The following is a 27,538-nucleotide window of genomic DNA, read 5'->3' as shown; positions in this document are numbered from 1 at the left end:
AGATTTAGGCCGTATCCTGGGTCTTCTGGAAGACAGTCAGAATTTCAAGTTTACATTGACAGGTACAGGTATCTATTTTTTGTCAGAAGACGGTCAAAAATAGAGGATCAACGAAGATAATTGGGAAGACTGTCAGAAAATATCTCTGGATCTGCCCCTGCAGGAGATATAATTTTATATTTTTCTGATCAGTCTGAATTTTTTTCTGATATGCATAATTAGGGAGATGACATTTATTCTTATAGTTTCATTAGTAATGTTCCCACAATACACGTTTTTTTTTATGTACATTCCCTTCAAACTTCCATGGCTTCGGCGTAGAACAATGGCTGTTTCTCACCCCTGGTCACAGTTGCAAAAATATTTCTACCGTACAGACCTTGAGCCGTAGAGAAACATTGTGTTGGGTTCAAGCAGGGAATTATGTCGGAGATAATTTCCTGGTTCAAGGCAACTATAATTTTGGTTGCAAATTTTTAAAAGAGTTATTTTGATGCCTAGAATAACATAGGGGTGTCTTCTCAATTTTGTAATTTTGTATCATGCCATTTCGGTATTCTACTCAGTTCTACTCGAGAAAAAAAAACTGTTATTTTTAAGTGAAGTAGCGTGTAAAGACACTGAGCATTACTCCTCACCTTAAGAACAGAACAAAGAAACTTTTACACGCCTACGGTCGTACGTTAGCCTCTAAATCCAAACTCGCAAAAACGTGCCTTCCGGAAGTGGCTTATTTTGCAATAGGAAAGTTCGGAGAGTGTTCATAATTCATTCTTAATAAAAATGGAGAATACTTTACTTAATATGAATATTTGCATAATATAATTAAAAAGTATTTATTTCATTTGGCGGGGACAGATATGTTAAGTATCAGACGACGTATGCACATACGAAAAATGTCATTGAACCAATATATTCGCGCGTATGCATTGTTTACTAGAAAGTGGAAGTGGAAATCCACGTGTTGGTTAAGTTGAAGGACCTGTTCTGTGGCAATCCGTGTTTGAATGAGTTGACTTCAGAGTTGAAGTGCACATTGGTCATATGGTAAGGAAGACATTTTGTAGGTTTGATTGTGAAGCCAATAGATTTATTCCATGCCAATTTATTTAAAAAACGTTTTCCCTTTTAAAGCCTCACGCAAGTACATGTAGCACTAAAATTCATGCACTGCCAACACTTATCAGAATCGTCAATAGAAGTGCTAACGCATGAATTTTCGTGCTTAAGTACATGTAGCTGCTATATTTGTGCTACAAGAACTAATATATATCTGTTGTACGTGTGTACAGTAAGTTTTGTAATGACAGTTCTGAATTAACTTTGATCGTTCAGAAATGCCTCTGAGTCACTGCCACTTATATTGATAGAATCATTTGGATATTTCACAGAGCTCTTCTTCGGTAGTGGCGATTTTACCATTACAATGTACCGGGGAACGTATTAGGTAGGAGGAGGGGGACTGACCAAAACTTAAATGACACTGATCAAGCTAACGTACAATTGAAAGTGTATGTAACACAAAAAGGGACATTTGCATGTATTTCTTGACTGTCACATGTTATATATATATTTTTTAATTTTCAGTGTTTTTATTGCCTTTTGAAATACATGTAACAATGCAATCTGAAGAGAAAACAAGTGAAATGAATGACGAAACAAGAAATCAGTTGATAAAAAAACTAGACCAAGATATGGATGAATACATAGAAAAAATGAAGAAGGAGTCTGCAGATAAATTAGCTCGAGGAGAGACATCTGATGCTGAGCTGTCTGTTGAGGTAATATGATAATGGACTGATATAGATTTCATTATTAGTACCACTAGTGTGAGTGCTGGCAGTAATCATGGTTTTAGTCCCAATCCGTCTCGTCCACCAGCTTCGCATCATGTCGGTGGATACCAGTGACAGTGCTTGTTGTCTTCCTAGGCTACAAATAGGCCTATGTCTTCATCTCTTGGAATCGGGTCACATATAATTTCAATTTGAACCTCCTTGATTTTGGGCTCTGTCAGTACATTTGCCTAGGTGTGATGCTAGTCACAATGCACCCTTGTCAAATATTTTGAAGATTAAATGATAAATATCTAGCAAACTGAAAGAATTATGAGAAAAGTGACAATATATACAGTGCACTCGGTAGGATTTTTCTAAGGGAGTACCGTACCCCTTGCCCAAAAAAAGAAGGGGTAATTTTCAAAATGAAGGGGTAAAATTAAAAAATGCTCATCAAGGTGTAATTTTGTGTATTAATAATCATGCAATCACACAGTTCACTTTCATAACAATAACCCACTATCCTTTTATCCAAAATCTTTTATTATTGCAATTTAACAAAAAGAAAACAAAAACAAAATGGACAGGTCACACATAGGTCACGACTAGATACTGTGTTTCTTTGACTAGAGTAAAAGTAACTGGTGCTACCTAGTAAATGTAACAAAAGGAAAACATTCCTCTTTTGGCTTGAAAACAAAAATCTCAAAATAAATATAATAATAACAATCTCAAAATAAAAGATCTCAAGATAAAAAACCAAAATACAAGAATATTATTTCACAGTTTGTTGAAAGATAATTTTTATTTATGTTTGTTAGCGCAGCAGTTCAAGTTCAACTGTTTTCTAAGCTGGCCAAATCTGGAGCTAGCCGGTTGCTGCAAACCACTTTGTTTCCAACCGGCAAATGACTGCCAATAATAAACGATCTATTTTGTCTGTGATAATAAATTTTACACTTCAAATTTTCCGGGTAAGTGAACAGCCGAAAGTCACTTGCGTTTCCGGGCAACTACCAGCTAAATTTTAGTTGCCCGGCTGATAAAACTAGTTGCGAAACGCAACCATCGCAAGTAGGTATGTCGGACTCTGAAATCTATAGTAAATAACTTTGCCTACCTTGCATGACAAAACCTTTTAATTGACTGTTGTTTTTTTCCTTTGCTTTTCCTTTTTCTCGTCATTTTGTCATCACTGGTAATCAGCAGAGCTAGAAATTTCCGGTCGCCCGCTCGTCAAATGCGACTAAAAATTTATTCTGACGACTAAAACTACAAAAGTCACAAGGGTTACTGGCCTAAAGTATTTGGTCTGGGCGAGTGATTTAAATTGGTCCTAAACGTATGGTTGCTCAATTAAAATGTTGAACAATTATGTGAATAAAAAAACGATCATTTCATCGTTGTTCATACCTTGTTTATACTAAAGAGAGGCACACGTGCTTTGACCTAAAACTTGCATATTATAACCAATCAGAGAAAGAAGAAGCATGTTTTAGTCGGGTAATTCAAATATCTTAAGAAAAAAATGAGACACTTGGGAATCAATTATGACATTTTCAACATGAGTCTGACCCTCAACAGTCAAGGACTGGTCAACTTCGCCGATCTTCAAAGCCAAAGGTGTGCGTATTCGTACGCGCTGGGGCTCCAGCCAATGCGTAAAAACAGCAAAACAACGCGTAATTACGCACTCTCATACGCTAACGAGTTTACTGTATATAGAGAATGTATTGTAACACCAGCAAGATCAAGTAATGGTTGATCTCCACTGTATATTTTTTAATATAAAAGCTCAGATATAATGATAGCAATTATCTTATTGAACTGATACAACAAACTTTTAAATTATGGGAATATTAAATGTTTTCTGATTTGAATTTTTCCATTTAAGGAGTTAATGCAGCATCCAGCCTTTTTGAAAGAGATTGATTACAGTAAGCCACTGTCTCCAGAACTGCAGGGCTTGATATCATTGAGATATGAGGACAATGATGATATAAGAGGTAACATTTCAGGCATTTTGTCTTTTTCATGACAATCTGACAGGTGTTGCAGTCAGGTGTTCTGTTACTAAGATATTCTCTAAGCTGTTTGCCATCAACACCCAATTAGTATAATACTTTTCAATCCAGACACCTCCAACAGGAAAAAAACGAAATCTGAACACAATGACAGCTATACCTGTTAGCACTATTTTGATCAGTATATCACCTAAGTTTATACCAGTTAAGTCATATGTTTACCAATAACATCACCTAAATAAATAGAATCATGGATTTTATGCATTATTTGCACTTCAGTGCAAACTCCTCTTTATTTCATGGTATATATCCTTAAGCTCAGCTAAACGATTCAATAGATTTTTGATGATATTGATAAAATGTATGATTTTGAAAAATTTGCTTTCAGATAAGGCAGAGGCATATAAGGAGGATGGAAACCATAATTTCAAATACAAGAAGTACCGCTTTGCCATGGCTAACTACACAGAAGCCATAAAATGTGGCTGTCCAGACAAAAATTTCAATGCTATTCTGTATGCAAACAGGGCTGCTGCACACTTTCATTTGGGTCAGTAGATTTATTAAAAAGCACATTTTTTGGTAGATAATGGATTAGCAGATTGATATTGAATTTACACTGTGACTTGCAATTTTAATTAAGGCAAGCCACTATCGAAATTATTTTAAAAATAAAGGCACTAAGAAAAATTATGTTGATCTAGTATAGAATAGATTTTTAGATGGTCAAATATCTGTGGCAAACAAATTGGCTGATACATAATGATTAAGCGTGTCTTCAAATTATTTGAGAACCTATGATGCTTACAAATATGAATAAAATATGTAAAAATCACCTCTGTTGCTCTGTATTTGGACACTATATGCTAATTCTATTTTTATTTAGGAAATTACAGATCTGCATTTAATGACTGTGTCATTTCCAGAAAGTTCAAGCCTGATCACATGAAAGCAATTGTAAGAGGTAAATAATTAATAATGAATTTTGATGAGTAAAGTGCAGATATATTTGGTAGATAACTGGGCTGGTTGAAAGTGATATATTTAGCAGTGACATGAACAACTTTTCAAGCTAAGGAAATAAAGCTTTGTACTAACTGCTGTGTATATTACCCTTGGCAGAAATGCAAATAAATTTTTCAGTGAAACTTTTCTGTGACAAGATGTTTTTAATTTTGATGAAAGATTAATAACCAAACACCAAGGACAAATAAAAGAAGTCAAGATCCATGCTTCATGAAACCTCTGTTTGTCCAGTCATTGGTCTACTCATAGGTGTGCAGTCATAGGTGTGCATTGAGACTTTCAAATTATTGTGATTAGGTAAACATTAGCTGATATCAACCAAATGTCATGTTTCAGGGGCACACTGTTGTTTGAATATGAAGAGATTTGAAGATTCCATGAAGTGGTGTGACAGTGGTTTGTTGGTATCCTTTTACACTGTTCTTAATTGAAAAAAAAAATGTAATGTTATATTCACCAACTGTAATTTTTATATATCTATGGCAGTTTGTGTACTAAAACATCAATTTAATAAAACTTTACAACAGCTAATGTTCTTGTGTGGTTTGTAATGTGTGATGATGAGTTATTACATTTTGCACTGAATAGTTGTCAGTTCTGCAGTTTCAGAATTCAATACATAATGACAGAATGAGTAATAAATCTTTAACAGTGTTTTTACTTAAATTATTTTGAGGATGGGGAAATAGTAGCAGCTCATTTGTAAATAATAATTGTGAGTTAATTATTGCTTTGAATATTGCTTTGAATACTATTCTACTTCTATGATCAGTTTGTTATATTTGATTGAATTACTTAGAATATTCTCTTTTAATTTGTTAACACTGCAATATAGTTTTCATTTGCACACTACCTTAACTGAATAAGGTAGAACAGACAAATGCAAAGCTCCTGGAAATGAGAGCTGAAGCTGAGCAGAAAAAGGTAAAAAAATTGTCAGCTACAAAATTTTATTCTTATACTCAGTAGATTTAGCACTGGGGTTTGATATTGCTTCATCAAGTAGTGTATTGTTTCTTGTAACTGTTATTTTGAAAAACAATTTACATCATAGATGGGTATGTGTGCATAATTCACAAGCATTAATGCGATTTTATAACTTCTGTTTTATGTAAAAGATTAGCATGCAAAATATATCCTATTAAAATGTGCTTTTACTCTATAGAAATCACAAGATCGAGACAAACGAAAAGCAGAAATGAAGGAAAGAAAAGAAGCCGAGAAGGAACAGAAGCTTATTAGTGCAATTAAGGTGAATTCTTTACGTAATTAACACACTGAAAAGTTACCTGTGTAATTTACTTTGAGATTGATTATTTTAGTAATGTGTTTGTGCATATATATGTTGAGCATTGTTTAAGTCCAAGGGTTACAAATGGGAAAGTACACTTGTTCTCTCTTTGGGTGCATTCAAAACACATTAATTGTATTAGCTATTGAGCACTAACTCCACCAGGATTTTTGTTGAATGCAATAACATTAACAGAGTGCACCCTTTGATTCTGATTAAAGATAATTGTTGCATAACAGTCTCAATGGATTGTCCTTAAAACATTGGGGTTTTCAGTGTTAGTCAACTTCAATGAGTAAAATGCATATTACAAAATTTAAAAGCATGGTATCTTCTTGAAAGTTAGTATATATTCTTTACCTCTTTTCTTCAGAGTCGAGGTGTAACTATATACAGGTCAAGTAAAAAGGGGGATATTTCTTTGAGTCTCAGTGATCTTGAGTCACACCATCCAGCTGGTGTTAAGGTCAACTTAGATGGGTCTGGTGTGCTTCATTGGCCAGTTCTATTCCTGTATCCAGAGTATGGAGAGACAGATTTTTTACAGTCAGTGTCAGAAAACTCGAGGTGTGTATACAATTTTATCTCTGAATTTAATTACCAAATGCTGTAAGTTTGCATGCCCATTTACAATATCTGTCATTGATCATTGTCCTTTTGATGACTCATGAACTTAAAAAAAAAACACTTTTGTGCTTTTCGTCCTTTTCTTAATATCTTATCTTGGAACACATAAGTCCAGAAAGTCTCTGTTATACAGTTTTTTTTTTTTTTTTTTTTTTTTTTTTTTTTTTTTTTTTTAATGAGAAACTGTGGATTCTATTCTTTCTGGTAATAGATTTTTAAATTATATATTAGTGAAGATAGTTGAATTTTTTTCTTTCTTTCGTCAGTTATATTTTAAGAAAATTGTCATTCATTTATTATGTACCATAAAATATCATTTGAATTAAGTGATCCTAATAGTACATTATTTATTAATGTGATTGTCGTTTATTCTTGTGGTTGTCTTTTTTTTTTTTTTTTTTTTACTGAGCATTGGTTTTTGCGAATGACTTATGTTTGCTAGAACCAGAAATCATGGTGGCAATTATAATCAGAACTAATCAAAGTCATCACCTTGCCCAAAAGGGTTAGAATGATAACCTAAGTTAATAAGAGTGATAAGTGGGGAACTAACTTGATACATCTTATTTCCTTTGTTGATACAAATTCTTGGTTAAAAAGAAAGGCAAAGTACCAATTTTATTGAATAAAATTCAATATGCAGCCATTATTAATGTACTCTAAAAATGAACTCTAAAAAAGAAGAAATGTAATCTTACTGATTAATTTACTGGGCTGTGAAATCAATTTTTGCTACAAGTTTTATTCCTCATGGAGAATATTTCCCATCTAAATGTTATGCATCTGATTCATTTGTGTTGGTAGGTGATTTTTGACCATCTGGCCTAATGATTGGATATAATTTGTGAGGTTCCAATGAGCTGGTGGAACTCTTGCAACCTATAATTAGAATAATGTTCAATCTTTAAATCAAAGAATTATGATCCTATTGATCACACAGAGGCCTATAAATTGAGTGAAGTGCTGCTGTGAGAGAAACCTATGCCACATAAAGTAACATCACTTGTCTGTTTGATTGGTTTAGTGAGGTAAAAAGTCACAAAATGGAAATAGCCTAACCTGGTGGGATTTTTGATGATTTAATCTCAATGAATTCTATTACTGCTCCAGTTTTACTAAATGTGACGTCTCCTGAGTGTGTTCTCAGGATTCTCTGGTACCATATTATGCACATTGATATCTAAAGGGAAGCAGATATATGTACATGTGATTATATTAGGGCATGCTTTTCAGATTGTTTTCACAATTTAGATTTTCACAAAATCTGATCAATATCTGATGGTTGAAATCAGTGATTTCTTTATTTTCCCAAAGTCTGTTGGGTTATGCTTATTTTAGAGTGAATTAATAAATTGGCTACTTTCTTCGAATCAATCCTATGATTATGAATTATTCTCGTGACAACATTGAACAGTTATTATCAAAACATTCTTTTCAAACAATTATTGTCAGTTATAATTATTTTTTTCCAGGTTGTGTGACCACATTGAACATATGTTTGGCAGTGATACAGAACCTCCCTCATGGGATTTAGAAAAGAAATATACACCTGCTAGAATTCAGGTACTGTTTCTGTTTCTGTATGGGCAAATCAGAAAAAGACCAGAAATGGCAACATGTTGCAAACTTTTGAATGCAGTTAATTTAACTTGCAAGTGATAATTTCCTTAATTGATATTACTTTTTGCCTTTATGTTTTTGATCATTTGCTGTTGCTTTAGTAATTGATGTATCAGAAAAAAATCATTACAAAGGAACAAAATTAATTACATAATGGGGCCTAATGCATGTAACAAATAGCTTCTGATATTAAATGGTATAGTTTTGATTCACTGCTTCTGCTGTGTCAAAAATGCAACTGTTATTGGTATGAAATAAATGATTTCATTTCTGACCTGCTATTATCTGCTAGTTATCCAGCTGTGTTTTGTAGTATTAATGAAAATGTATGTAACAAACATACGAGTCAAACCATAATAGCTCACTTATTCAGTTTTATTGTAAGATGACCACAAATAAAATTTTGTGAAATGGATGTTGCTTTATTGGGCTTGTCAAGTCAGCATTTTTGTAAAATGATATGTCAGAAGTGTAACACTAGACTTCTTCATGACCCATGTTTATTTGTGCAATAAATATGTAGAAAAACACAGGTTATACTGGTAAGAGAGTGGTTGCAGAGAATTTAGAACTTGCATCAAATTGATATGAGTGATACCTCACTGTAGATATCTGTCATAATTTCAGGTTTATTTTGAAGAAAAAGAAAAAGAATGCTTACACAAAGTAGATACAAGCGATACATTGGCTGGTATACTAAAAGATAAAAGGTATGTTCTTGTTAACTATGGCAGCACAAGGAAGCATTTGCTTGGAAAGTCGGTAAATGTTCTTGTTAAGTATGTGGTCTTTCCAAGAATTTGCATGTCAGATAGCAAAACACAGCTAACAAAAAAAATCAATTCTCAGGACAAATTTATGATAATATATAATATGATTACCTTGACAAGAACAAGTCATTTATTCAGAACATGCAGACAGATTAACAACTGTTTGTCATTAAGGTCACACTGATTAATTTTATGGATAACATTTGTGCAGGCATTAATTTTTGCCAGTTCACCAAAAAAAAAAAAAATCACCTACTGGTCACTCCAGAATTGACTGCTGTCACCATCTGTGTTCATTCAAAATGCTGGTAAAGCTTGGGTTGTCACAAAAAAAGCGTTTATCTTCTCCTGCAAGAACTGCTGAATTTGTCATGAAATGAACCTTCTACACATGCATATTGCCCCCAAAAGTGGGTGGTGGCCGTGTTGTCATCAGTTCTCTAGGATTACCCCTGTCATTATCAAAATACAGTGAGAAAAAGCAAATGATTGCTGGCTCTTTATTTTTTAGTGTTCTCAGCACAAATAAAAAGGTGTAGTTTGTTTGATATACTGTGTTCTGTAGTTCAATTTGTATTTCTAGCTGGGTATTCCTTCACTTTAGAAGCATTTTTTTCTCGTCCTCTGGCATTAGTTTTGGGGTCTCCAGATGATGTCTTCCATAAAATTAAATCAGCATGGCCTAATATAAATTCATATAGATAAGAAATTGCAGATTTCTGAAGCTAAATTTCTTTAGGGAGTTACATGTAAGTTTCTTAATGTGGGCAATTGTATTTATATCTGGTATTCTGAGGATTACAATATGGTCATGCAAGAACACCATCTAGCTGTACCATCAAAGTTACAGAATTACACAGATCCATAGGCGACTCTCATTTCAATAGATTACTCTTTAAAGGTCTTTGCCATTTGCTTGGGGTCACAGTATAATTGTAATTGGTTCTCATGGTATACAGAATATTTCATAACTTCTCATTGTGAACTATTTCTATCAAGGAAAAATCAATTAGAGATACTCAAGTTGATATTTGATGTAAGTCCTTTCATTTTGATTTTAATTTCTTTTATGTCTGGCATGTTGGCAGATGTACTAGTACATTTATAGTACATATTGTCTGTATGTAAGGCTGCATCCAACTTGGCATTTACCTAATGGCTAACAGATAGGCTGACAAACAAAAAATGCACATTTAACATGTCATTACACTGTTAAGTTAGCCTAACCTCCTAGTAAAGTTACTCTGGTATTGTATTTTCAGATATGTGGTACAAGCAGGGACACCTTCCTTTATACTACTGGCTGCTGAATCTGAATTTGAAACACACTTTTTGACAAAATATGGATACAGAAAATGAAACCAGCATCTATCTGCTATTGAATAAGGGAAATGTTTCTGTTTAACTTAAAAGAATATGTTTATCACAATACATGCCACATTGTATAACATTAAACACTTTAGGAACACAGTTCAAGTCTGCAGTCACCATATTAAAATAGTCTTCTACTTAGAAATGAAAAATCTGCACATGAACTGATAGAAGACCTTAATGAAACTGGGCACCATAAAATGGATGCATGGGATGTGGTAGTTTATTAGGAGTGTCAGTGTTAGAGATACATGTATGTGGTAACAACAGTATTTGGTCAGATCCATCTTTATTCATTGGATATTTGATGTTGGTAAACAAATTTCCAATAGATACTTCTTAAAAAATAACCAAAGGATTGATGCCCCAAATTTTGATACATATACCTTTGGAGGATGCTCAGTTTTAAGAAAACCATTTTATTATAAAAGAAGATTTATCTAAGAAAACATTTTATTACAAAAGATCTTAAACAGTGTATACAGAGGGTATGTATCCATCAGTGGTATGGGTGGCTTTTCCTGATAAAATAATAATTATATATGAAGTTCAGCATCTACAGGTAAATTGAGAACAGCAATATACATTGTAGCAGGAAATGCATATTGTTCTACTCTTTACTGGAAAAAATAAACAATTGTGAAGATGATATCTTTTCACCATGACCAGCTTATCAACTGACTGTTAAGATCACTTCAATAAATAAAGTAATGAAAACAAAACTCGTTATTGTAGCCATGTTTGTCAAAAAATAATTGTTTGTAAATTACCTAATTTCATAGTGGTTTTTGACCATGTTTGCAAACACAATGTTTTTTTGTTTTTTTTTTTTAAGGAAAAACCTACTATGCATTTAGGGCCCAGTATACCGAGCCCTTTGGGTTCATGTCACAAAAAAATGCCATTTTTGGTGGTTTATATCTGGCATACAGAGACATGCTGCTTACATTGCACTCCACCAAAAAGATATAGAAGACTGCTTATCTGGTGTTTTTATTCTTTCAAGCAACTCCCTTGAGTAAATTGTTATTGCCTTGACTATGGATTTTATGCGGTCCCATATACTTGTATACTCTGATCAGTGTGTCTGTCTGTGCCGTTGCCGTCCAAACCATCAGCTCCTATCTATAACTGCCAAACCGTATTTTTTTGTTACATAAATGACAAAAGTTAATGATTTTTTGTCTGTTTGTTTCATGCTTTTAGTGACATTTGCCCCATAAGTGCTGTGCAACCATATTTTCATTTAATATTCGCTGAATGGCTTAGCTGGCAGAAAGGCAGATTCCTTTATCAAATAAGTATGATCAGATTATTTGTTACAAATTTACGTAAGTGTTTATTATTATTTTTATCCATTACTACTTTTAATATTGTTACAGATATTTTTTCTGTTTGGTGTCTGTATATTTGTAAGCTTTGCTGTCTATTTGCTATCAGCCTAATACAAATATTTTATGTCTGTCACTTCTGAAAACTTTTTCTTCTTTTGTGTGTGGGTGGGTTGGGGGGTAGGGGGCGAACGAATTGCCCTTTTGGGCTGATGAGAAAAGGTCCGGTCTTAATCAAATTGAACGCTTTTGCGTAGTAGATATACCCTTGTTCAAGGGCATATTGAAAGGGGCCCTTCATAAAGATTTATTCATTTTAAATTTGCATGACTTCTTTTTAAATAGCTAATACTTGTGTATTAAGCAGATGGTCTTCTAGTTCTACTTGTTTACACCATATTTTAAATACTGCTCATTTTGAATTTACTTGCTTTACTTATTAAAAAACTGGTATTCGAAGTGAATGCTGTAAAATTCGAGGATCTCTTAACCATGACACCAAGCGTACAGTTTTGAAACGCTAAAATGATATGGGGATGTGTCATTTTTTTTCTGGTTGCGATATGGCCTAAGAGCAAATAAATGTTAAACCCACACGTAGCACTTACAAAGTACAAAGCATTGATCACAGAAAGTGATTCTTGACAAGATAATACGCTATGCAAATTATTATCTATTGCATTCTGCAGTCAAGGTTACTACAAGGCAAGCAAACACGGACAAACACTTTGCCGGAGTGATCTATAGACCAGAGGACATAATGTAGGGAAATCTGTCTGCTGTCAAACAGATTATAAAAGCAATAACTATCTTCAGTATTAATACTCAAATGATTGCGTCGACTGTCAGCCAAGGATTTTATTTTTATTTAGCAGGCACATGAGATATACGTTAATGGTAACCAAACTGACAACGCGTTTCCCCTCTAGTTGAGTTAGACTATGGCTTGTAAGCATTTTCCATAACGCCATCTCTACATATATGTGTTGACTTCTTAAACGCGTGCGCGTGTTGAATTGTTTTTAGAATATTTAAAAGTTAATTGGCGTTCAAATTCCTCGAATGTCGAATCTTTGCGAGACAAATGAATTAGTAAAAATGATATAATTAAAATATCCTTTGAATTAACCTGTATTTACATCCGGATGCAAATGTGACCTCGCTAAAAGAGATTATAATTAATAAATGTGCTTTGGAAGGAGATTACTACAGTCTGGGATTACTAATCATTGGATTTTATGCAACTGATATGAACTGATATCTTCCACTTTGTGATGTATAAAAAATTACTATGAATATGAAGGTTTGTTTCACATAGTAGAAAACAGGCTTGTGCATAATTAATATCTAAATCTTAGTCATGTATACAATACTTGAAGTGTGTCATGATGCTAGCGTATGATCAGTGCTGTAAGCAGTTGACTCGGCATTAAGACCGCACCTACATGTAGCTTATGATTATGAAATACTGAATATGTATGTATAATAATGGTACATTTCTATATATGTAATTTTGATGATATTCAACTATGTATTTTATTATTATCATCATTATTATTGTACATATTACCAGCTCAGTCTGGTGCAGAAAGTATGAATAAAGCATATATATATATATATATATATGAAAACATCAACAGATGTTTTGCCCGACTTTGTCAATAATTTGCACACGCTATTTGATGATTTGAAGCATATCGAGATAAAGAATTATGACTAGCTTGTGAAACATACATCTTTTAGCTTATTCAATTGATTTCCCATCCGCTTACGTTTTCTGCATTAAAGATGGCAATCGTTCGTAAGATCAGTTCGAATTTTTTTGAGCAATTGGAGGAAGTGTTGCCAAACTAATATGAGTAGTTTGAAGTTTTGGATTAATGAAGTTATGAATTTCACTAAAGCAATATGAAACGTTTTCAGGTTTTTTTCGTCGGTAACAATAACGAAGTAACTTCCTGCAAACCCAGCGATCAGCTGTCCGCGTGTTGCGTCAGGATGTGCAGCCAAAGGAAGTAGGAGGTATACCCTTCTCCCAAACGAGACAAAGTCAAAACTATTTCCCTTTGCTAAATATATCTATATAATACAGTAAGACTTTCTCTGTCTGCTATTTTATATTTGAAGAGCGAAGCGAGTCAAAAATCCCTATCCTTGCGCCCCGCTTCCCGCTCCCCTCTCCTCCGTAAAACAAAAACATAGATACGCCAGTGTAAAACCAGTGTGGTATATACAAATATATATAAAGCTTATTTACTTGATATGTAACGTTATATATCGTAATTATAATTTACATGTTGATTGGTCCTTTTTATTATAGAAACAATGACATATCGTTTATAAAACTCCATGTATCTTTCGTAATGTATTTGCGTGCTACCTCATTTAACAGATAGGTTCATTTTGTGTTTCACTTAAACTTGTTGATTATTTTCTATTTCTTTGTAATTTCACTTCATTTTCTTATTGGTGTAATTTATATGTTTTATGTGAATTATGATCATGCCTATACTAAAGCATCTTATTTAGCTTTCCATATACATAAGAAAATTTCATCAGCTGTGTTATGTTATAAGAATAGGGTAATTTTTTTCTTCAATCAACAGTTTAATATTAAAGTAATTAACCTCCAATATTTCGATGTCTGACAGAAGCATTATATACCCTGAATAGAGGCCGTTCGCCTGGATTGCCTCATTCTCTTATGAAGATGCTCTGTTAGACATCTAGACATCGAAATATTGGAGGTAAATTATTTCAATATTAAGCTGTTGATTAAAGAAAAAATTACTTCATTTCCATAAAATATTGTTAATCGCCAGCCTGCCTCTAGGTTTCCCTCTTTGCATCACTAGTTATTACAGACTGGCCAGGGAAGAAAAGAAATATGTATAACTGAATTGTCTTATGTACTTTAATGCATAAGGCAAGTCTGTTGTTTGCAGTCAATAGATGATCGGCCATGTGACAATTCATTCACCTACTAGCATAACACCTTTAATTGGCGTTGCACATACGACTTCCAAAGGAAAGTCACACTTAAAATCTGAAAACAAAACAAACTGTCTGAACTTGACGTTGCCATATTTAGAAGTGTGAAATGTTCCTTTCAGTTCCACTTGTTCTCTTACGACCATCGTCTGGCTCTTTGAACCCCAGTAAAAAAGTTTTAATGGCTAATAATTTCAAACCCATCCGATGCCTGATATGGATCCAAGGAAACTTAGTCCGAACGTTGTGAATGCTACAATCGTTATAATGCAGTGGGTTGTCTTCGACTTCTTGGACTTTTTCTTCTGTCCTTTCTTCTCGTCACTGAAAAGAAATTTGCAGAAAATAAGACTCAATGATTGGGCAAAGCTTTCAATCCAAAACGGAAAAAAAGCTCCTGCTATTTCGGTATCATATCGTTTTCATATCTAGAAGTCTACTTGTGAGTGACAAAACTAATAACCGCATCCACTACATTGAACAAGGGCCTTTGATCAGCAACAAAATATATGTTAGCACGTCAGTAGGTTAACACTGTCAACGGCAGTCTTCTGGCCAAGTTTATATAACATATTGCCATATCATTTCATAACGAAACTATCTTCGAGCACCAGGAAAAGCCGGCGTGAATTTAATAATGCTACTGTCTTATCAGAGTTGGTATAGGAGCTAGGTTGCAACGAGTCTATTCCGGAACTGAAGCAATATATGACCAATAATGGTTCGTCGTTTTTTGAGGAAGATATTCTATGGACGGTTTATTACTGTTGTTATTTTCCTTTTATTTCTTCCCATTGTTTAACTGTTCATACAAACTGCATTATGCTGCAGCAGTGCCATGCTTAGTGAAGAAAGAGGCACTTCACAATGTAGTCACAATATATGTAATATAGGCCTATTGATGACAAAATGAGTTTCTTTATTCAAGATTGCCAAAGATAAAATGTCAAGTGAAACTAAATTAAGCCCAACATGTCTGAAAGACTTGGAAAAAATTAAAAACGTCTAATGTTGCTTTTTCAAAAGTGATTTGCTTTTAATAATTTGTTTTTGTCAAAGAATTGAGCAACATACTATGCCTTGGCTGGAGAAAGTACCTGTATACAGTGATATTGTATAGAGCCATGTGTAAGCTTCGTGTACATGTCTTCTGCCGTCTTGTTTCTGTCTCAGGGGAAAAAGTTAAAACGTATGCAATTTGGACCATTCGGGAGAACATGTCATGTCTTGTTTCTCGAAAAGTCCGGTATTAATAAGAAAGTTAACTGAATTTTGAAGGCAGCGTTAACGTTAAAGGGCAAGGGCATGCCAAGACTCGTTTCTTCCTTTTTGTGCAACGACTTGCATGTTTGAAAAATTTTACTTACTACGAATACTTTGTCTTATATCAATTTAGACTTAATAAACTAAATAAACTGATGTGCAAAAAAACTTTCGCTAAAAGACTCACTGGTTAATCTGAAAAATAAAGGTATCGGAGATGATTACAATTCAGCCATACAATTAGGACGTAACACTAGATACACCTTAAGAACGTACCTTCTATCTGCCTTCTCTCCCTCTAAAGTTTGGTCATTCAAATCTTCATGAGAGCTGCCTTCTTGGGTTTTCTCTTTTTTCAACTTTGGTCGCACTCTGGTGTCATGCTCAGAAGATGTGGAATCTTGTTTTCGAAATCCGCTACCTCTCGAAGATGTCGAGTCTGTGCTCTTCTCCTTTTTCGGCTTGGGACGCTCCGGTAGCCCTGTGGAATCGTATGAGCGTTGCTTGCGTGCTTTGGCTGGTGGCGAGTTTGTCCATATTGAACCATGGCACACATTGTAACCGTGGTGTCCGCCCATGCGACTGGACGCATTGATTGCTGCAAAACTCATCTGAAAGTGAAGAGGCAAAGAAAAGCCTGTATTGCCTTATCATAAGCTTTGACAACGATCTACATTTGGATCCCGAGCAATAAAAAGCGATGCCAGATTTTCGTGTCTAGAAATACAGACCAGGTGTAATTGCTTCTTCAGCTTAAACAAGCTTACGTCAACTGCATTATAATGTTCACATAAATGTCAACTCTTCTAACGGCTTTTACGTGACGTTCGATCGATCATACACTGCGTGATCATATCAATTGTGCGTCGGGGTTTGGAAACAAAGTACATTGTATAGATTTGCAAATCATGTTCGCATTGTATATTATAGACTTTTGTAAGGAATGAACGGAAAATCTTTTAAGTGGCTTTTCTATTTTAACGAAATTGCATATTTCATTATAGTCGTAATTGAATAAAGAAATGGAAGTGTTCAATTCAAACAAATATAACCAAAATAACAAGTACCGCAGCTGTCTCACCAAAATGGCAAATCATAAAAAAATTGTTGGTTTAAACACATTACCCCATCAAAGATGTCAAGTCTCGAAAGTATAAGCAAATATACCCCGTGTGGCACCGCCCATCTTAACGCAAAAAACGACACCACTTCCATTAGAGAAGATTATCTAAGAATGACACATGCCCTCTCATTTCAGACAAGTTAATTACACGGTTCTAATGTGACTGTATTAGCTGTTAGCAGAAGATAGTGTGGTCCAAGGGATAACTAATGTGCCATTTCGATCTGTAAAAAGTATACCAGAGATTGTTATTTAGATCTACGCCCAGTGCAATTATTTACTCAACATTATCGCTAATTTGATCAAAGCAATTAGTAATCTGCTTCCATTGCCACTATTAATAAAGCAGTCAGAAGGGATTATATTCAAAGATTCCGTGAATAATTTGCCTTTGGTCAATTGGTAGAACCACTGTGGGTTAATTCAAGTAATTCTAGATTGTATCACGGGAATCGGTGTAGCACTGCATATTTAAGATGCTTCTTGAAGAGAAGTAACTTACTGTTCGTTCTTGCACATTAATTTTTCTCTGATTTGCCATTCTGCATTCCTCAATTACGCATGAAGTCGAAATTAATCATATTAAACAAGGATTTAATTTCATCAACAGAGACTTCCATAGCCAATATGAATGATGAATGTGCTGTACTTCAATGCAATGCATTCCATTTCATTCCTTAATCGTAAAATTTGAATTAAACGTAGGGGAGTTCGAGATTTTTCAAGAGAGAGGGGCTAATTTTAAGTTCCCAAATCAAACTTGGGCTATTCCAAATGAGGATATATTCATGAACGATAAATTTGGCAAAACATTTTTGCTGGTGCAGCTTTAAGACAATATATATTTTTTGTGGCTCGGTTAAGATTGTCATATTTCAGAGGATGACAGGGCGTACATATTCCCAAGCCAGTTTGCTTTCGCCTATCTATCATATCTAATTGCGATAAATAAAAATTATGACACGTTACTTTGCGCCCGACGAACTGCACAGTTAATTGTCTCTCTGTGTGAAAGCAGTTTGTACGTTGATTTTATAGTTCTCAAGTCATGAGCACCAAGTACCTTGTAAAAACACGAGTTATCAAGTGCATGTTTTGCAAAAAGTAGACTTTGTTTAAAAGTAGACTACCTTTTCTCGTCTAACAGTGTTCTTACAATGGTCTAAAAGTTGGTGGTCCAATCATTCACGTGCAATAAATGACCTAAGTGTTTTTCGAACGATTCACCAACAATCATTGCAGATAACATTGTAATAATCATATTTAAGACAATAACAATTTGCTCTAAGGGTCAAACGAAAAATACGAAAGAAGTTGCCTCTTAGAATCTTCGTGACATGCTACTTTTGAACGGGATGAAATTCTTAGCTGTCTTTGCTAAAACCGTTTTATCGGCATAGGCCTACGTAAGTCACTTGATGGGCAGCGCAAACAATTACCACGTCCAGGTATACTACACATATGTTGCTCTGTGACAACCCACTCACAAGTATTGACTTAGAACATGAATCTTTTAGATGTCCATGAACAACGGTTACAGCCTCAAGAACTCACTTTTTCCTTCGGGTATTGGGTGCAGCAGAAATATTATCAAACCTGCAAGGAAATTAAAAGTTTCAGAAGAATGGTCTATCCTTTATTAATAATTCAGCGGCGCTCACATTCAGAAATCTCCGGGGATAACGAGTCTCCCTCGTCACAATTTCGTACTTACTATCATTGCCAGGAAGGAATGCTTTCGGTTTAAACTAATTAGGTTTATATTTGTATTTATTTATCGCCCATAGTAAGCACAGAACGCAGAAAATTTATAATAATAGTGTCTCATGCTGTTATGGATCGACTTAACGGAAGACCAGTGGTTATTTTATTAAAACACCTCGAGGCAGTGACGGATAAGATATACAAATGGCATACTGAATCTTCGGAAATAAAATGATGTGGTCGTTAATCTAGGAGGCTGTCAAAGGTCCAATATCATATGGACCCCGTGTGGGTCAATTATCGATAACCTCATTTATATCCACCCTTTAGCACACTGGCCCAAGGTTAAAATGTGTAGGCGAGAAACAGAAAACATAGGCAAAAGGTTTGTGGCAATAATACGTGCGCTTCAGCGCATATATGTGATGTCCTAAAACACGCTGGTTCGCCCAAACGGAGGAAATCTGGAGGCGGTACACAATGTCAACACCCGGGTACCTGATATTTTGAAAATCAATATTACTGGCCATTCAGGACACTGACAACATAAAATTGTGACCATGGATCATGTACCACGTTACCTGTATGTTCTATATGGACCAAAGCAGTGCTTTCTTTCAGAGCTGGGTTTGGTAGTTGTAGGGTCTATGTGCATCACACTGTGACGTCGTGTAGAAGTTTCGATATAAAACATTGACAATCCGAAAAATGGGTGGCATATGCAAAATATAACACCCTGATATCTCCCTGCCTCTTACCTTATTTCTTTCTAGTTCATCCACTTTAGCAGCTCCTATTTCATATGAAACCTATTCTTTGTTTCCAGCAACCTGGCAAAGTCAAAGATTATAATTGCAATTTCTATCCTGGTGTCGCGTTATCTTATCAGTGTCTGTTTTACTAATAACTTGTCTTTTGCGTCTCTGTGAAATGTGCAGATAAGTTAATATGAGACAGAAAGGTCAACAGTTTATGCACAATAGCAGAGACGACAGTCAATTCAGTCAACGCATTGTATTACATCTTCGTATTTACGGAAGATTATAAAAAACGCATGTACTGGGTTTCATTGATCGGTTTCTAATTTAAAGGTTTTGTGACGTACTTAACAGTACGCTCACCAAGCGTGCGTCACTGTTTTGTATAAAAAGATGAAAGGGTCTTGGCCGAGTAATACTTGTCTCATTGACGTTAATGCAATAGTAATTACAGTTAACGTAACCCTTTGTCACATGCTACATGAAATGTACAAAAAAGATCGTAAAACATGTTTGTTCTTGCCGTTTGGAGAAAGACCAAACAAACTTGCAAGTGTTAGAATGCAACCAGAGGAGAGATTTTAAAATCAAAGACCTATAGAAGAAAAAGCAGAAAGGAAATAGAGGAAATGGAGGTGACGGACACATGATGAATGCAGAACACAATATATTGTGCCATTTTGACGAATATCGACTGGAGCAAAAGAGGATTGTTTGATTTCTTTCAAAACAAAAAGAAAATGGGGGAGCATCTGATAAATGCATCTGTATCAACACACTGACCCTGTTTATGTAGCTGTTACCTACATGTCATTACCCAGCAATGAAGATAATTAAAAATTACAAATAATTGCTTACAGAAATAAATCAAAGTCAATGCCACAGTTTTTAATGCACAGTATGTTTAACAAGCTTTCAGTTGTAAATATTGAGTAAGTGGAGAAAACGAAACTGAAGCGGACTTAACTTTTTCGCAGGTAATACAGTCTGACAATCGCATGGTACTTGTATGCGTTTTGCAGAATAGCGCACAAAGTGGGAACGATCTATAAACGTTCTTTGTGCAGGTTTTCTTTTATGAATCTTTTTCAAAAACTGTGCCATTTTTCATGGACCATAATTTTGCTTGTGTGATGACAAAAAATAGGTTAAATGTCACAGGTCTGGACCACTAGACATCACTCTTATTCATTATATACATATATATTCGCAATGGCATTGAAACTTTCAATAAAACGTTTGTATAATGACAACAGTCGACCTGTCATACCCACTTTTTAATAAAGGATTAGGTCCCTCTTGGTGAGGCAGATGGTTTACAATTGATATCTCATAACCAAAGAAAGAGACCCAATGTATCTATTATTGGGCAACAACATTGCTGGAAAAGTTTTCAATGGGGTTTTATTAAACAGAAAGAAAGATGCAGGGACATATGGTGTGGAAAGAATATATCAACTATAGAACAAGTCGCAACTTTAATAATAAGAACTGAGCAATCAAATGTATATATTAATTTTTTTACTTCAAAAAGCTTTTGATATCCTGACCAGAAACACCCATTAGAAACTTTTAAGACGCTATGGATTACCGAAAAGCTGGCTTGCATCATAGGAACTCATATGAAGGGCTAACACGCATAATTATTCATGTTAGTCAGCTTACAAAAGCATTATCGCACGGACAGGAGTGAATCAAGGTTGCCTAGTATCCAGATTTTTGTTTCTACTAGTCATTGAATATAAAATCATCATCATCAGAAACAAGTTATGATTTACAGTGAACATTCTGGGAACAGGTAAACGATCTAGGTTAGGCAGATGGTTTACAATTGATATCTCATAACCAGCAACAAATAAAAATGCTTAATACAAGTTTTAGGATAAATAATACAAATACAAACGCAAAACCAGTGGGTAATATTTCATTCAAAACGTATTTATGTACGCGTAGTATCGTAGATAACACAGGGAAAGTGAGGCCAATGTGAAAACTAGAACAGGGGCTTTCATGCAACCTAACGGACTTAAGAATATATGGGAACTAAATGACTTGTCACTTATGATTAAAGTCCTGCAATGAAAAATACCAGAATATAGGAAGAGGGGAAGGCTGCGAAACACCTAGAGAAGAGAGTTGGAGGCTGAAATAATACTAAGAGACCAACAAGAGAGGAGAGCCCAGAATAGGGATGGAGGGACCTGGAGGTGGCCTTTGCCTCAAGAGGGTCAGTTGGCGTAAGTAAGTATTTTAGTTTAAAAGCATGTAAGAAAAGCACGACTAATTCTGCTCTTGGTTGCATATTAGAGTTTACCTTCTTTCACGTAATATAGGTCAGTCGCTGTTCGAGACTCCTATTGACTGATGAACCTCTTTCACTGTCGGCTGCCTGCACCTGTAAAATAATGTGCAGCAAGCTTGTTCATGGCATTAGTCTTTCCAAACGTAAAATGATCGATGACCGTTAATATTTTTCCATCCGAAATCCCGGGCAATATTTCACTACATGATTGTTTGCCAGCGATGCCCGGGCAGTTTCAATGATGCCAATAAATTTTGTACTTCAGTTTTGTAAGTCAGATTAATCTAATCTCATTCCTCTGATGGGTAGCTACCACCCAAACAAACAAAAACGACCTGACAATTCCCAGAAATAAACACCAAGAATTTAATGCATTTGGGAGCATCAGTAAGGTCAAAAGAATCAGAGTCAATTGAAAAATGTGTAACGTTCAAAATCCACCTTTAGATGGTTTCTGTCCAATAAAGGAACCCATTCACGGGATTGCTTACAAAATGCACTTTGTTTCTAATTGGTTTAAATCTCTAAAGAGCTATTTGGGTTACTCAGTCCGCACTTAAACTACGATAAGAATACATTTATGGCAGAATGCAACTAGTTTGAATCAGTTGATTTGAATTTCGTTTTTTTCTTCTTATTTTAATAAGAATTTGATTATGATTAGCAGCAGTCAGCAAAAGATACTTAGTCAAATACGTTGTACGGCAGTTGCCTATAATGTCAGTCTACATCAATATATAGTTTTTAAAATGAACAGTTATTCTTATTACATCTGTAATTTTTGCTTATCATTTTGTCAATGAATATTCATATTCTAGACAGACATTACTAGTTCTCAAGAATGTCTGTTCTCCTTTCTATTAGCACCATGGTAGCTCTGCCAATGTGCAACACAGCATTGATAAGATATGGATTTTTGTCCAGAAAATGAGCCTTTCACAAGAAGAAAGGCATATTATAAAGACGCATTATAACTTTTACATATTCTTCTCAATTTAATACCTCGGGAGAATTTGTACAGAAATTTTTCAATGACTTAAACCAGATTTGGCCCTAAGAGGCCATTCAGAATGAGGAAAGCCGAGTCCTAGCTAGGCCACGACCTAAATATGGCGGACCTATATGAAAAGAAGACCGCTTAATCCTGCAATGGTCTCTCCGCATCTCACACGGCTCCACACGCGTCGTCCCTCGACCAGTTGAATTGAGCCGAGATTTAATTACTGTGCCTCTGCAGGGACGACGCGTGGGGAAGCGTGTGAGAGGCAGAGAAACCATTACAGGATTAAGCGGTCTTCCTTTCAAAACACAGACTTAAAAACACAGACTTATATTGCGTCATTATTTAGGAAAACGAGGTTTATCGACTTGAAAAAGTACGAAAGGATTATTTTACCGTCCCTATCCTGATCGACGGTAACAAGTTGACCATACGAAGATGTTACAGAGACTTATTTCCTTCAAACAAAAAAATAAACCAAAGATAAATATTTAACTGGTCCGAATTATGTGATTGCAATTTAGAATGACAGTTTTTCAAATAATATGCCAAACACATTAAATTAGAGCAATTATGTCTATCCGGGCTTTTGGCCTAGTCGACACTGATTGATACTGCAATCAGAATAAGACAGACTTCATGATCATGCTAAAGTGCCATAAAAAGTGTATTGGCGTTTTAATGGCACCTATCAATGTCTTTGGTGCATAAGAATCGACATTTTGTGACGACATTAAGTGTAATATAGGAAAAGACACTGAACGAACAGATGCACTGCTGCCGGTATGATGTGTCATTTGTCCGAATTGACTTAAAACTTAGTTTTCTGAAGGTTGCAGATTTTATTGTAGTTTTATGTATATAAACATTTTTGAAAGTAACTGACCATGTAATCATCTCCTCTGGGATTATTAGTATTTTATCATTTCCACGAAGGTCAAAAAGGATTACAGGTCATTAAGAAGCAGCGTGCAGGGAATAATGTAATAAAATCATTGGGTAACCTGTATTCTGTGAAATTAATCAATTGATGATTGTTGGCCTTAGAATGCAGGAATATCAGACAATTTTGTTTGATATGCGATCGGCTTCAGGCTTTTCTACATTTCCAGGTTTGTTGTTTATTATACTGCTCCTTTTCTCACTTTAAGTCAACGGTAGTGGTTTCTCTTTCAAATCAGTATGACCTTTGAATTATTCAACCACAACAAGAAAAATTGTCGATACATGAAATCCACTCTCCGAGCAGTGGCATATTACTTGTTAAAGTCAGGTCTTCTCCATATATTTTTACTCCAGGTAATTTTAACTTGATCATGTAGAGATTTCTGGACACACGTAACTAACACTACACACTTATTCTGGAAATAGTGTTTTCAGCATACCTGTAGGACTGCAAGATGGATAGATAGACAGATAGATAGATAGATAGATAGATATTTTCATAATCTACATTTTCTGGATCTGAAAAATCGCATGTATCCAAACCATTTTGTAAATAATATCCTCTTCGACAAGCTAAGCGACGTTCTCACTTGCTTCATTTTTAACCACCTTTGGAAAACTTGCCGTGTTCGTAGATTACTAAATTACAGCTGAGGACATTATTTTTGATATGCTAAAACACGTTTCGAATAATTTCTGATAATCTACAGTTACTTTCTATTATTTGATTTGCAAAACTAAATCGCACTGTAGGTGTATTTTATGACAATTAGATGTCCACTTGAAGATAACTGATGAGATTATTGCTCCATGTATGATTACTTATCATCAATTATTTGGGAAGAAAACGGCTATATAATAGTGTCTATTTGTTTCATTTTACCGCCCCGTCTGCATGTGGTCTGCTGCAATGATGTAAATCAGTTTCAAAAACTCTTTACCGGAGTTTTCTCATTTACTTAAACGCCTGAAAGCGATATACAGAGTCAGCTACTAGTAGTTCCTGTCAAAACACAGTTAACAGATGCGTCCAAGACCCGTTGCATTGACCCCCGTCATTACTCAACTGAAAACTAAGGCTGGTCGGTTATTTGGGAAATATTTTACTTTGGACTCGTGCTAATTCTGATATTAGACATATTTGCACTTGTTGAATAGGATGTGCTTCAGATAAAAAGGATAAGAACGGTTTTATTTCATAAAAACAGAACTTTACACACCGTCTATATTCTGGTTGTAATTTTACTGAAAACAAATTCATTGCGTTGTTATAGCAGCCACATGTTTATAGAAAGCTATATCAATAAGGCATACAGTCAGCGTATTCTTTGCCTAAAAAACTCAAAGGAATGGTATAATTGTTGTTTTATACTTCTCTCCTGGTGACAAATGTCATCTGTATCCTATTCATCATTTAGACCACTGTATCCATATGTTTCCCGGTCATTTTTATGAAAGTCGTCCATATCGAACGATATTCATTACCACCTTTCACCAGTGTGTACGTGATCTTGAATGTTGATGGCATATTTTTATAACTATTGAAGTGTGAATGCTTTAAACTTGCTTTATATTCAACACATGATTTTAATCTACCAAACTCACTTTTCATACAAAAAGTGCCCCTATACCTTCAATTCACCACACAAGAAACAAAGAAGTTTTATATGCTTGGAACAAATCTCGTAGCCGTCACGTGGTGAATTGATTGTATTTTAAGACTCTACACCAGATGTCTTCTCGTTAAGTATCTGAATGCATTTAGAACATTCATTTACAGCGTTCTTGGAGCAGACATCCGATTTCAAGTCCTTGTCGGCCTTGCTACCTTTTAGTGAAATACATTTTACTGATAAACGCAAGAGGGTCGCGCCATTTTGTAGAAACACCTCTTAAGCGTAATGGAACCTCTAAAACGATATCTGTCGCATTCTATGTTTTTTGGTTTTTTGTTTTTTGCTGGCGTATCTTCGCAGCCAACTCGGAGCTCTTAGAATAATTCCTCTTTGAATAATGAACGAACAACATCAAACAGGCTGCCCAAATATACAAGGAGATGGAAATCATATCGCATCACTATAAATCAACCCCTATAGATCGTTCAAACGCTTTGGTTTAATTTCTTCCCCATATAAAGCATATGCATCTCCTATGGTTGAATATGGTATTGGAAGTATTCTAAGGCAACTGCCTGCCAGACTCGTAGCGCCTTTTCTGTAAGGTATTTTAGTTTTCTTCCTTGAGCTGCTACTTCTGCATTGCTAGTTGACACAGTTACACAAAGGCGTTAATAATAACCAGATAAAATGAAGTAATGGAATACAAAACCAACTGACACAAGATCACAAAAGCCTATGCGTAGTTGTTGCAAACTACTTACCTGGTATAGTATCAAATTATATGTAAAAACTTTTTGGATCCTTCCACATATAAATCCGCAGGATGAATGAGAAACTAGCCTGTCTTCCCAATGTAATCCCCGCAGAAAATCCGCCGTAACTGGGTAGGAAGTAATCTGACAGAATTTTGATCGATTCTTTCAATTTTCCGTGAAAATACTTTCCAAGTGCAAACAGAACTTATATTTACTTACGTCTTACTGGTTTGGCGGAAAGTTGTTATCTGTACGTTTTTATGAAGGACTGCTGGTTTAATTCCCTCTGGGATTCGTAATACCTTGACAGATCACACTGTATCTCTCTCCCACGTAAAACATAAAATGACCTAAGTACCTGTAGCAATTTCACAAGCAAGCCAGTCAGTGAGCATGATTCCGATCAGGCCGATTTGCCTGTCGATTGGCCAATCATGCAACTGCGCATGTTGATCCTCTCATCTAATGTGTATAAATTCATTACGGTGGCCAGTCGTATAAATTAGATCTCCCCTAAGAGATATCATCAGGCTTTCTACCTTAGGCGCTAATTTATAAATGCTTCCTTGACGCTATGATACAATCCCGGGGCCTCACCTCCGAAGCAACCTGCTTGCAGCATATTACAGAAATTGATTATATCGACATTCACTCCGCTGGATTTTAGTGCAGCGTATTATGGCACGTCAAAGTGGAGAGATGGTGTAAGCTGACTATGGGAAAGAAACAACGACTGATTGGGCATAAGATAGAGGAGAAAAAAACAACCATTCATGTTTATATACGACTTTGATTTTCCAAGATAGTACGTTCGGAACAAAAGGTTCCGTGCGAGATCGCTGCGCTGATATTCAACGTTCAGAGTAGATACTTACCCACTGCTTTTTAAATAAGATTTTAAGTTGATTCTTATGCTGTATTTTGTGACAAAACACTAAGAGAAACCCGATTCTTGCACGAGATGTGTGAAGTCTACAGGTAGCATTAGTCCTCATTAACGGCCTCTATAACTGCAGGATGGGAACGTACTTCAGTGCACCTGAAGGTTAGAGTCAAATATTTTCTCGGGTTTCCTTACGGCTACCTATCTGTTTACACATGTTGGTGCGCGAATCATTAGTGGAAACTCAGCATACCTGCACCGACCTCCTAAAGGCAAATTACATTTTGTAAAAATGCTTCAATGGATTTGTACTGATTGCAGCCAAAATAGACAGATTTTCTTAACATGCTTGTATTC

The 27,538-nt window shown here is 35.2% G+C and overlaps 2 protein-coding genes across 10 annotated transcripts; one reads left to right on the top strand and one right to left on the bottom strand.

Moving 5' to 3' along the window:
* On the top strand, positions 1 to 11,229 carry LOC106173167 (hsp70/Hsp90 co-chaperone CNS1 homolog). Of its 2 annotated transcripts, none has more exons than XM_087000333.1 (12): positions 1 to 62; positions 1,588 to 1,781; positions 3,673 to 3,784; positions 4,191 to 4,352; positions 4,689 to 4,766; positions 5,165 to 5,232; positions 5,696 to 5,752; positions 5,994 to 6,080; positions 6,493 to 6,686; positions 8,219 to 8,309; positions 8,994 to 9,076; positions 10,399 to 11,229. In XM_087000333.1, exons 2-12 carry the CDS (start codon positions 1,620 to 1,622, stop codon positions 10,493 to 10,495), a joined length of 1,191 nt encoding a protein of 396 aa, XP_086856459.1. In that variant the 5' UTR covers positions 1 to 62; positions 1,588 to 1,619; the 3' UTR covers positions 10,496 to 11,229. The 2 variants fall into 2 exon arrangements, with proteins under 2 accessions (XP_086856459.1, XP_013409657.2); XM_013554203.2 differs by lacking the exon at positions 1 to 62 and adding an exon at positions 864 to 1,047.
* Positions 11,230 to 12,010: 781 nt separating this feature from the next.
* On the bottom strand, positions 12,011 to 27,516 carry LOC106173118 (uncharacterized). 8 transcript variants are annotated; one of them, XM_087000342.1, is made up of 5 exons: positions 26,518 to 27,100; positions 21,992 to 22,072; positions 19,678 to 19,749; positions 16,369 to 16,703; positions 12,011 to 15,153 (listed from the first exon to the last, which is right to left on the bottom strand). In XM_087000342.1, the coding sequence occupies exons 4-5, from the start codon at positions 16,701 to 16,703 to the stop codon at positions 15,024 to 15,026; spliced, it is 465 nt and encodes a 154-aa protein (XP_086856468.1). In that variant the 5' UTR covers positions 19,678 to 19,749; positions 21,992 to 22,072; positions 26,518 to 27,100; the 3' UTR covers positions 12,011 to 15,023. The 8 variants fall into 8 exon arrangements, with proteins under 8 accessions (XP_086856468.1, XP_086856467.1, XP_086856472.1 ...); XM_087000341.1 differs by lacking the exon at positions 26,518 to 27,100 and adding an exon at positions 26,305 to 26,511; XM_087000346.1 differs by lacking the exon at positions 19,678 to 19,749.
* Between the last annotated feature and the right edge of the window lie 22 nt (positions 27,517 to 27,538).

The sequence above is a fragment of the Lingula anatina genome, chromosome 1, assembly GCF_051362555.1.
Source record: "Lingula anatina isolate TDL-2025a chromosome 1, LinAna3.0, whole genome shotgun sequence".
NCBI classification, from domain to species: Eukaryota; Metazoa; Brachiopoda; class Lingulata; order Lingulida; family Lingulidae; genus Lingula; species Lingula anatina.
Note: the sequence above shows the minus strand (reverse complement) of the source record. Positions and strands in the feature narration are given on the sequence as shown.

Coding starts and splice junctions, on each gene's coding strand:
- LOC106173167 (XM_087000333.1), top strand. CDS start 1,620: ATGCAATCTGAAGAGAAAACAAGTGAAATGAATGACGAAACAAGAAAT. Junction 4,767..5,164: donor CATGAAAGCAATTGTAAGAG/GTAAATAATTAA, acceptor GTCATGTTTCAG/GGGCACACTGTTGTTTGAAT. Junction 8,310..8,993: donor ATACACCTGCTAGAATTCAG/GTACTGTTTCTG, acceptor TCATAATTTCAG/GTTTATTTTGAAGAAAAAGA.
- LOC106173118 (XM_087000340.1), bottom strand. CDS start 27,293: ATGAGGACTAATGCTACCTGTAGACTTCACACATCTCGTGCAAGAATC. Junction 16,704..27,173: donor TCTTATTTAAAAAGCAGTGG/GTAAGTATCTAC, acceptor CTTCACTTTCAG/ATGAGTTTTGCAGCAATCAA. Junction 15,154..16,368: donor GGAGAGAAGGCAGATAGAAG/GTACGTTCTTAA, acceptor ATTTCTTTTCAG/TGACGAGAAGAAAGGACAGA.